Source organism: Coffea arabica, chromosome 5e (assembly GCF_036785885.1).
Source record: "Coffea arabica cultivar ET-39 chromosome 5e, Coffea Arabica ET-39 HiFi, whole genome shotgun sequence".
In the NCBI taxonomy this organism is placed as follows: domain Eukaryota; kingdom Viridiplantae; phylum Streptophyta; class Magnoliopsida; order Gentianales; family Rubiaceae; genus Coffea; species Coffea arabica.
Window position 1 is genome coordinate 10,029,915 of NC_092318.1, and position 11,747 is coordinate 10,041,661.

An 11,747-nucleotide genomic window follows, 5' to 3' on the forward strand; every position below is an offset into this window, starting at 1 on the left:
TGGTTCTTTGTTTCTTGTAATGTGCTCTGTATTCCTTGCTGGCTCTTACCTGATACGATTTTCCTTTTCCTTGTATCCTTTTATTCCCCCTTTTCCTAAAATTTTAGGGTTAATTACATTTACTTCCCCTATGGTTTGATCAAATAACAAACCAGCCCCTCATTTTTAACAAAACTATGAAAAGGTCCCTCAAACTCAAAGCTCCATAACAAAAACATCCCTGTGTGGCTGTGTCAGTCAACTAACGTTGATTTACAAACTGGCTGTAATGTCACGGCAAATATATGACAAAACTCCGAGAATGCCCATCAAAAATCTGTTACCAGTTATCTTTCTTCTTCCTTCCCCTTATGCAATCAAATAGTACTAAAACCATAATTTGTACGTTACTACTTATCTTTCTTCATCCTTCCCCGTATGCAGTATACAGTAAGATACTAAAACCGTGACTTGTCCCAACAAGACGCCAGAGTTGAAGCATCCCGCTCCAATTGCCAATGTCAGTTTTAAAGTTTTTTTTTTTTTTTCAAGGTTTGAGCCTTAAAAAAAAAAACACAAAATGTGGGTAAAAACGTGCTTAAATCGAAACTGAATTCTTCCAAAGTCTTCGGCAACTCCTAGAAATATTAGAAACACACACTGATGCAATAGCTCATATTCAATCATAAATGGACTCAACGAAAATCACCCATTAACAAATATGGGTAGATCAGATTATGGATAGAAAATCATATTCCAATTCATAGAAGGGTAATTACCCAATTTCATGGGCTATTAAATCCCAAAAACAAATTGTTACAAGGCCTGTTCATCATTGTCGGTGTGTGTTTGAAACAGAGAGAAAGGGATAGCGAGGAAATATGAAAAAAGCAATGGAGGCAGTGGCGATTGACAACAGAGTTGACGGCGGCAATGGTATGGAGTATAGGTGGCAAACCAACCCATTTAACTAAATTTACCCATACCCGTCCATGAATAGGTGGGTATGGGTATCTTAAATTTTTGTATATGGATATAAACGGGTTATCCAATAATACCCATTTATTAAATGGGTATTATTGGGTAATCCATCAAAGCCAATTAATCCATTTAGAATTCTCTTCCCCCAAGTCTCTTCTCTTCCCCCACCCTTTTTTTTTTCAAATATTTCATTTTGTCATGATGTTAACTACTTTTGTTTCACTATTATTATTATTTGTTGGTTTTATCTTATTATTTTATTTTCTCTTAATTTGTTAACTTGCTCACTTTTTAGCATTACCAATTTATGATAAGTTTTAGCCTCTTTTCTTATCTTTCTAAAATGAAATTTTAAATTTATATATGAAAAAAATTTTAGGGGTTCAAAATTTTTGGATTAAGTTTTTATATTAACTTTTATAGTACTTAGTTCAAATTTTTTTTATTCTTATTATTCAATTATTAAATAATATGTAATTTTGCGACATAGAGTATAAATGGAAAAAAATTGGTAATTAGGCTTATTGAACATTATAAACAAATATTTAAAATTAATGGTGGGTACAAAGAGTGGTATAAATTGATAATTTAGTTTGAAAAAATAAATTTAAATGAGTATACAAAAAATTAAAATAAATGGGTTATAAATGGGTAATCGGGTTACCCAATTCATTTTTTGATTTACCCATTTATACCTATCTAATTAAATGGGTATAAATGGGTTGATTCACTTATACCCATTACCCATTTTATCCAACCCAAACCCGCCCAAGTTACCCATTTTGACACCTCTAGTATGGAGACATAACTTGTTCTTGGATAATTACTAGATTGATTCATATATGAGCTTGTTCTCCAAATTTGTGTGGTTGTTTAAATAAATTTTTGTTGAATGTTTGGTTTTGACTTGTTGGGGGGGGGGGAGGGGGAGGGAAATAAGGAGAGACCCGATCTATGGTTTTGATCACTAGAATTCTTTTTTTTTTTTTTGGCACATGATAGATTTTATTCTATATTTGCTTTTACTCTATGTTAGGGGAAGGGAATCCAAAGAAATCAAAGGGAGGGGGAGGTGGAAGAGGGGAGGAGACTGCTAGGGAGAGGGGAAAGGGGGATCCAAAGAAGTTATAGGGAGAATTCGGGGGAGACTGAACCACTATCTAACTGGTGAAATTTTTTGGAGAGGGGGAGTGGGGAAGTGGGGGATCCAAAGGGGTCAAAAGAAGGGGGAGGGGGAAGTGGGGACCCAAAGGGGGAATTTTATCCTACACCCAAGATGAGTTTTAAAACTCTCCTGGTGACCAACTACTCTAAGAGTAGTTGTTTGACCACTAGTACTTAGTTTCTTTATTCTTATTTTTCTTTTTTTTTTTCTCAATCTTTCCTTCTCTAATTTTTTTAATCTTTGTTTTATCTTGTACTATTGTCACACCTTCACTTGCTTTTTCTATTTTTGGTAAAATAAATATTTTTTATGGATTTAGAATTTTATTTTTGAAATCTTTTGAACAAAGACTATTCTTTATTTCATGACATCCATTAACGGAGTTAAGGAACTGTTACTAATGGGGGATAATCATTATTTCGTCAAATTACAAGGTTTGTTTCATAATATGAACAAATCTCATGGGAGGTACACCTAATTAACCCAATACTTTTCTCAATGAACATTAAAAAGTCCTCAAAATTGACTAAAATAAGGCAAATTCTGATATGCGGCTTTAAACTTTGTAGGCATCATGTTCAAAACATCATTGGAATGAAATTGATTTACAACCATACAATAGCCAAGAAGCATGATCCAAATTAGGAAAATATAGATAAAGAAGATACAAAAAGTTTAAAATGAAGTGGCTTGCATTAGAGAAGTAACAATGAACTTATTTGATATTGCTTATATTTCACACAATTGTAACTTGTTTGGGTAAATTATCCAACTGTTGCTCAACTCTTTTGCCAATGATCAGATTATGGATAGAAAATCATATTCCAATTCATAGAAGGGCAAAATTAAAATATTTTTCTATCATTTGTGCCCTCACTGGAAGGTTATCCTAGCTCCACCACTGCATGAAACTCTAAAATCTATGCATCAATCTGTCGCATGCATTGACATTTATTCTCATTATAAAGGTAGGTTTGCGTATTGAAACGGTATCTGAAAAAAGAGAAAGCATAGCTTAAGGTGGTTTGGTCATATGCGAATATTCAAGACTTTTCTCTCGGCATCTTCTGATCATATATTGCTGCATCCACCTAGAGAGAGAGGCGCTTTGCATACATGTCACTTCAGCATTGTCGGTGTAAAGGGTACTCATGCAAAGGGTAACATATTGTTCATACAGCCATTGTCGGTGGCCTTTAATGTCATGTCATTATCATTGAAATTTCTAAACTATTCTTTGATTGATCATAGTAGGTGCTGAAGTGTACATATTTAAAGTAGTTGGGAGGGGAAAGTGTTTCTAAGACCCAATTTAGAGGGGCAAAGTGTAATTAATTAACCTCAAATTTTCCATGAAACTGCAGAAATTAGAGCATAGCCAGTTCTGCTAGAAGTTGAGATACAATCGGGGCCTATTGGACGGTGATATAACTATGTTATGCAACCGTGACACAAGTATTTCATGTGATATAAGCCACAACTTGGAAAGGATTTTTTTGGGTCAATATTCCCTTTTCCTTATATTATTGGGATACTTTTAGAAACTGCCATCGAGGTTTTGACCATTTCATATTGTCTTCTAAAATTGTAGAAACATTACTTACCTTCATGTTAGTTATTTGGGATCCAGTATCATTGACTCTGCTACCTTTACAACTTAGTTGGTTTTACATAGTTTTGTCCATAGAAAAAAATTAAGTCATTTGTTCATTGCATTAGTCATAATTTGAAATGTGAAAACATAACCAATTTATCATTGAAAAGGGCGCCTAATTGAAACGAGTGCCAAATACTAGGCACCCTTTTTTTAATTGATATACTTGACAAATAATAGGAGTAAGACATGAGAAGCTTGCTTGGACAGAGGTACTGGTTAAAAAGTCAAAACTAGGGGTTTGAGAGGCTTGAAGGCGGGTCTAATTCCTCCGGGCGAATTTAAGGTCCGGGCCCCACTGCCCCTTAAATTCTAATAACATTTATACAATTTTAACGTAATTTTGAGTGTGTTCCCACTCTCCAAAATTCCTTTCCTCCTCTGTCCCCAATTTTCCCCCCACTACCGACGGTCTCTCTTTCTTAATCCATTATTTACTTTCTTTGTCCCCACTTTCCAATTTCCCTTTCCTCCATCATTTATTACTCCTCTGGTTTCTCATTTTCCCCCCAACAGAGCCACAAATCTATCTGCACTGAACTTTGCTCATAAGCACATCCCATCTGCCGTCCCACACTGAATTGGATATTCTAAGTTGGATATTCTTACACTTGACACTGAATTGAGTACTTATATTAATGACTTGAAATCAGCTAAGGAATTTCTCGATTTAAAAAAAATCTCTGATCTAGCTCAAAGGTTGGTGGAGACTAAGAGAGATATTGTGTATCCATTGGTTTATATGCTCTTAAAGTTGGCTTTGATTTTGCCTGTTGCTACAGTTACAGTAGAAAGGGCTTTTTCAGCTATGAATATAGTAAAGTATTGGTTATGAAATAAAATGGGAGACACTTGGATGAATGATTGTTTAGTTACTTATATTGAGAAAAATATACTTCGAGAAGTTCAAAATGAGAAAGTCGTAAACCGTTATCAAAATATGAAAACTCGTCGTGAACAATTGTAAATAGTTTAGTTTGTTTTTGAAATAAAATTATTATTACATTAATAATTTTGAGTTTGTCTTTTTATGTTTTTCATGGAATATATATATCATTTGTACTTGTTGGTGAATTTTTTTTTTCTTAAAAAACTAGAAAAAGAGCAGATAAAAAATTTTAGTGTTATTTTGCTCCCACTGAGATTTTTTTCTGACTCCGCCACTGGTAATAACAACATCTTAAGATAAGAGAAAAGAGTTTTCTTTTGTTAAACTTTGAAAGCTATTATTTTTTTAGTAGCGGATGATGAAAATTTCTTGTTGATTATAGCTAATAATAGACTAGAAAGTGAAAAGAATGAGTTGGATCATGCATACAGTAAAAAAAAAAAAGTAATTTGGCTTATTTTATCTTGTTTGTGGTGAACAATAGTTAAGGGGCACTTGTTAAATTACAAAATTTTCTCTCTCCTGGAATCATTTTTTTATTGTGTCTCTTTCTAAATTGAGTTGAATGGTTTCAAGAAAGTTAGAGTTTCAAGGAGGTTAATAATATTTTCAAAACTTTAGGGAGGACAATAAAATATATTAAAAACCTCAAGCGAGGAGTCTGAAATTAATAGTCCAAAATATATCTTGGATCCCCGCATTTTGAAGTGGGTTTTCTCTGGATATGTTGCAGACTTCGAGTGGTTGAATTTTCCCGAAGATCACAATTTCAATGGCTAGAAAGTGGAAACAACTCATTGCCGTGATTTTACTGTTTTAAAAGTGAGAAAATCACAATAAAATTTTTGCAATGCTTTTAAGAACGGACATTTTTGTGAACAGTATAGCAGAAGTTGTTCTAACGATTAGATTCATAATTTTTTTTTTATACAACAATTCAAAATTTCATTAAATATTAAAATCTACACTAGTAACAGAAATCATGTCTAACAACAAACATATGCATGTAAAACAAATATGAATAATAATAGATACCCCAAATCTAAAAATTTAATAAAAATTTTCACTGTAAAGTTCCAAATATATTTAAACATCTAAGAGAAAACTATAGTACCAAGAACATCTACGAATGTTTCCTACTATCAAATCTACAAGTTAACTACTTCAACCTCAGAACTAATGAAGAGAATAATTACATTATCCCTCTTTAACCTATCACTAGTCTCCAATAATTAATAGGGATAATTTCAGATACCTCCTCCGAGGTTTCTAACAATTTCATTGAGCTCCCCTGATTTTGAAAAATTACACCTACTTCCCTTGATTTGATAGTGCTAGTAACAAAACCTTAAAATAATATTTACTTGGTCAAATTTTTAAATGAATACCCAAACATGCGCTTGTGTAATGAGTTTTAATTTATTTCTGTATACAATTATAATATTATTTAGTATAATTAAGGAAATGGTACCAAATTTTTCATGTCCATACCTACTATTTGATAAACAACTATAATAATAATTTTATCACTATGATAGGATACTTTTGATGGTATTCTATTATGGATTTAGATTTAGAAGATAGAAAAGAAAATGTTGTTATAATTCATTTAGAGTTTATGAATTTTTTGAGAAGTGGGATAATCATAATTTAGTAGTAATTTTGGGCCATTTCTTTTTGATTTATTGTTCATTTTAATACCAAAAAATTAGAAAAAAATATCAGTAAAATCATTGGATTACATATAAATTAACTCATAAAAAAATCACTAATTTGACATTTGGTTACAGTGGAAACTAGAGGGAATAGTGGTAGTTCTACAGTTTTATTGGCAAAAAAATTAAAAAAATGAATAAGAAGGAAAAAGAATGAAAAAATAATTTTAAAAGTAATTCTAAGTATAAGCATACCAAACAAGGAAATTTCATTAAAACATTTAAGGTAGTATTATCATTTTAAATGACAAAGGAGATATATGTAATTTTCAAAAGCTCAAAGAAGCTAAATGAAATTGTTAAAAACCTCAAGGGAGGTTTCTGAAATTATCCCTAATTGATCCTAACAAGTAACAACTACAGATGCGGTGCATCACCAGAGGTTCTCAGCAATTGTTAATTGTGATTTTATAAATTTAAAAATAGGATTCAATATGACAATAGGGCGGATATCCATGGCCAATAAGGTCGGGGGAGACCTTTCTCCTACCGCTTTAAATGCGTCGGAAGGACGGGAAAAATACCCCTATCCTGCTCCCCACTAGTAATTTAATATTATATATTTAGATATGTAGAACGTAAAAATATACAATACAATAAAACTATATGTATGTAATATTAAAATCAATAATATGATTTTTCGTGTAATAAATTAATGCAATATTTCTAGTTAATTTATTGTCATTAACCAATAATTTTGTTACGTTAGTTTATTTTTTCTATTTTGATGTTGTTTATAGATATATAAAAAAAGTACGATAATTGATTGATTTTATATAAAATCAGATATAGAGAAATAAATTCAAAAGATCAAAATAATTTTTAAACTTTATTTCATGTTGAATTTTGGAGCAAAAAATGTAAAACAATTATTAGCAAGTTCATTATTAGTGTATTACATATATAAAAAATTAAAATCAAGCAAAAAAAATAAAAATGCTGGAGGTGCGAGATAGGGACACCCCAGAGCTAGCAGGGTGCAAGGGGGAGAGATAGTGGGCATGGGGAGGGGGCTAGGGAGTTTTTGGAGAACGGATCAGTTAAGGGTACTCCTCCCATTTCAAATTTGCTCCGCTGACATCTTTAAATAGGAATGTAATAAGAAATGTAATAACATGAAGGGCACTATAACTTTGGAAAGTTATAAATAGCTATAAAACTCTCACAATGTTACTTTGCATCGCACTTTATCCCTTGAACTCATAATATGGTTAGAGTACTTTTGTTCTAAAACATCAAGTAAGGGGACAAAATGCCTATTTTATGAGTTCAATTGCATAAAGTGCAACTGCAGATAAAATTGAGGAGAGTTAAGTGCATTTAACCCTAAATAAATATAAAAATATAAAAATGAGAAAGAAACTACTTTATATTGACTTTAATGATTAGCTTGATTACTGATAATAAAATTTCACAATTCAACACTGCTAAGCAATTTATTGATAGTAAATTTAAATTTATCAAGCAAAAATCCTGGAAACATGGTAGTTTCCATTACGAGAATTCAGACGTTGAATTAGTTTTCCCTACTTACATCAATCCTGTTCCAGCTAAACTTTTGTCATCTATACTCTCTGACAAGGCTGTAGTCGATCAAGCTAAAAGATACAGGAAGACCAAGGGAATCATAATTAACACTTTCCTTGGGCTAGAATCCCATGCGATTCACGCCTTGAGCAATGATAAAACCATCCCACCAGTATATGCAGTAGGGCCACTATTGAATCTGAAGGGAAGCAATAGTCAAAATCAAGAAACTGAGATGATTATGAAATGGCTAGATCTTCAGCCAGAATGTTCTGTTGTGTTCCTTTGCTTTGGTAGTGGAGGTAGTTTTGATGATGACCAAGTGAAGGAAATTGCCTATGCACTCGAGCGCAGTGGATATCGATTCCTCTGGTCATTGAGAAGGCCTTCACCTAAAGAAAATTTTGAGTTTCCAAGTGAGTATGAGAACCTGGATGAAGTCTTGCCAGAAGGGTTCTTGCAGCGAACTGCAGCCGTTGGAAAAGTTATTGGATGGGCACCACAGGCGGCAGTTCTATCCCATCCTGCTGTGGGGGGCTTTGTTTCTCACTGTGGTTGGAACTCAATATTGGAAAGCGTTTGGTACGGTGTGCCAGTGGCAACTTGGCCGCTTTTTGCAGAGCAGCAGCAGAATGCATTCCTAATGGTGAAAGACTTGGCAATGGCAGTGGAGATCAAAATAGATTTCAAAAGGGATTTCGTACTGGGTGTGAGCAGTGAGATTTTGAGTGCAGATGTGATTGAAAGAGGGATTAAACATCTGATGGATCCTGAGAAGGAAATCAAAGAGAAGGTGAAGGAAATGAAGGAGAAGAGCAGGTTGGCTCCTAATGAAGGAGGATCATCCTATGCTTCCTCATAGCTGAAGATCGATGCTTTTTTCTGTTTTTGCTTGTTAGGCTTTCTGCTGTTTTCCCTTTCGCACTTTGATTTGCTATTCTAATCTTCTACGTGGTACTTTGTAGGTCAAATACAATCCGTGACTGCGAAATGGACTTACAATGTAGACTTACAATTCAGTTAATAGTAACAGTGAATAGCTAAACTTATTAATTAAGCTTCGGAGTTGGTAAAAGTTTAGGGAGTATTATAGTGCTAAACCAAAAATGACGGGACCAAATTGTGACGACTTTATTGCGGCATTGAGAGCAGAGTATGTCTTTCACAGCATTTAGTCACACGTAGTTGTGGTGCGTGCCGTTCTAGTTGCAATAATTGGTGCATTCAATTAAAGCATAGTTTACTCTTATAATGCTTGAGAAGGTGGTACGGTTTTTCTTCTAATGTATGTATTATCATTGCAGGCTCTTACCTGATAAGTTTTCTTTTTCCTTGCGTCTTTTTTTTTTTTTTTGCATTTTGTAAAATTTGAACTCAATGAACACGGAAAGTCCTCAAAATTGACTAAAATAAGGCAAATTCTCATATGCAACTTTGTAGGCAACATGTTCAAAACTTCATTGGAATTAAATTAATTTACGACCATATAATAGGGAAGAAGTGTGATCCAAATTAGGAAAATATAGATTAAGAAAACAAAATAGTGTGAAATGAAGTGACTGGCATTAGAGAAGCGGCAATTAACTTATTTGATTTTTTTTTTATTGCCAAATTCCATACACAGGGGAGGGATGCCAACCTTTAATTTTTATTAATCATAAAATAAAAATATAAAGAGTCTAAGAAGGGCCTGAAAAGACCTAAGAACATTTATGAAAACAAAAATTAGGAGTATTCCTCCCGTACAAGTTACAATTTATTTATTTCTGCACATGCAAAAATTCCCTACCATCTAAAATCAAGCTAGCCTTAACCGCTGAAGGAAGTTGTTGAATAGAAGTAAAGAGCGAATCAGAATGAAGATGAAGAGTAGCAAGCCTAGCCGCCATGGAATTTAACATGACTAACTGACGGAGAAAGTGACTGCCAAAGCTCTCTAATTTGACGAAGAAAATTGCACAATGGCCATTTAGACACTGCCCCGAAACAATCAAATAAACAACAAAGAAGAATCAACCTTAACTTGTAAATTCTGGACATTTCTTTCACCACACAATTGAAGACCAAATAATAATGCATGAATCCCTGCCTCCAACACCTCAGCTTCCCCCAACTCTTTATAGAAACCAAAAACCAAGTTACCTCTGTGATCACACACCAAACCACCACCTGACACCCTACCATTTACTACACTCGCATCTATATTTAATTTGCAAAAATTCACCGGGGGTCTCTTCCAGCAAACCGAAATTAATCTAACAATTGTAGAAGAATGAAAAATAAATTGAGCAAAGGAAAAGTCCATGTCCCCACGGGTTGAAATTTCCAATTTTGTGATGAATTTAAAAAAATTCTACAAAAGGGGTGATTTTGGTGGGATATTCCGTAAGGGGGTCTTCGCATTCCGCGAGTGCGAGCTTAGTAGAGCTCACATTAGCGGATGCGAGCTCAGCTCTATTGAGCTCGCATTCGCGGAATGCGAGCTTAAGTATAATTTAAATTTTTTTGCTTTTTTTTTGGGAGCTAGAGAATTTTTTCCAGAAAATAGTAAGAGCTAAATGCAAGCTCCTAAATGTTTTTTTTTTAAAAATTCTTCAAATAGCTCGCATTTGATAAATTTGACCTCCAAAAATGGTATTTAATTTTTTTGTTAGATTTCGCATTTATAAGTATGACTTTCAGAAAATTAAATTCAAACTTGCTAGAAAAAAAATTTAAAATGAAATTTACGAGCTCCCAAAAAAATGTAAAATTAACTGTAAATGTTGCTTGTTTTGTAGAATTTGCCTTTACTAAAATGCTATCGGTAGTAAAATCTTATTTTAAAAGCTCTACTAAAATCTTATATTTCGGAGAAATGTTAGAGAAATGTTATTTAAAAATCTGTAATTAGCAGAGGAATAAATTTTTTTTTTATTTTAAAACTTGCACGTGCCTAAAGTCATCAAATATGTGCTCTAAAAAAAATCATATTTCTTTTATATTAAAAAAATTGGTAATTGTACGGTTATTATAATACATTTAAATGGTGGAAAAAGTACACATGCATAGTTCTTTCTATCTATTTCATATATCAATGTAAAAATAGAATGAAATTGTTAACATGTAAGGTGTTGACTATATTTTATGAAAAAAATACTAACTTTTTTTCCTTTTTTATGAAATAAATTTTTTTTATCAAATTCTAATTTTCCTTTGTTATTAATGAATCGTATTTATCTGTTGACACAGATGAATATTAGTTATAATAATGTAATAGTTAATAGTCATTAATATCTGTTACAATTTCAACTGTAATTTTAGAAATTTCATAACGCAATGTTATTTTAAAAAATTATATAAGTTATTTTTATGAAGTGCATGTTATTTGTTTGGGAGTTGAAAAGGAAAAGAAAAAGAAATTTCAGTGAGCTCGCATTCCGGCAATGCGAACACCCCATTTGTAGAAAAACCTGCAAAAACCGCCCCAATTGTAAAATGACTTTTTTTTTTCATCATAAACTAAGAATTCACCCCAAGGAAAACACAAAAAGTTTGGAATGAAGTGGCTTGCATCAGAGAAGTAACAATTGACTTATTTGATAACAAGTACGTTTGGCACAATTGTAATTAGATTGGGTAAATGATCCAACTACTCTTGTTCTAAAACATCAAGTAGGGGGACAAAATGCCTATTTAATGAGTTGAAATGCATAAAGTTGATAAAATTGAGGAGAATTAAGTGCATTTAACTTTAAATAAAGATAATTAAATGTCAAAACGAGAAAGAAACTACTTTATATTGAGTTTAATGATTAGCTTGATTAATGATAATAAAATTTCACAATTCAACAGTAA

The 11,747-nt window shown here is 32.7% G+C and overlaps 1 protein-coding gene across 1 annotated transcript; it reads left to right on the plus strand.

The window, feature by feature from the left end:
- Positions 1 to 7,764: 7,764 nt before the first annotated feature.
- LOC113687992 (UDP-glycosyltransferase 71E1-like) lies at positions 7,765 to 8,967 on the plus strand. Its single transcript, XM_027205569.2, has one exon. It carries the CDS (start codon positions 7,765 to 7,767, stop codon positions 8,770 to 8,772), a length of 1,008 nt encoding a protein of 335 aa, XP_027061370.2. The 3' UTR covers positions 8,773 to 8,967.
- Positions 8,968 to 11,747: the final 2,780 nt, after the last annotated feature.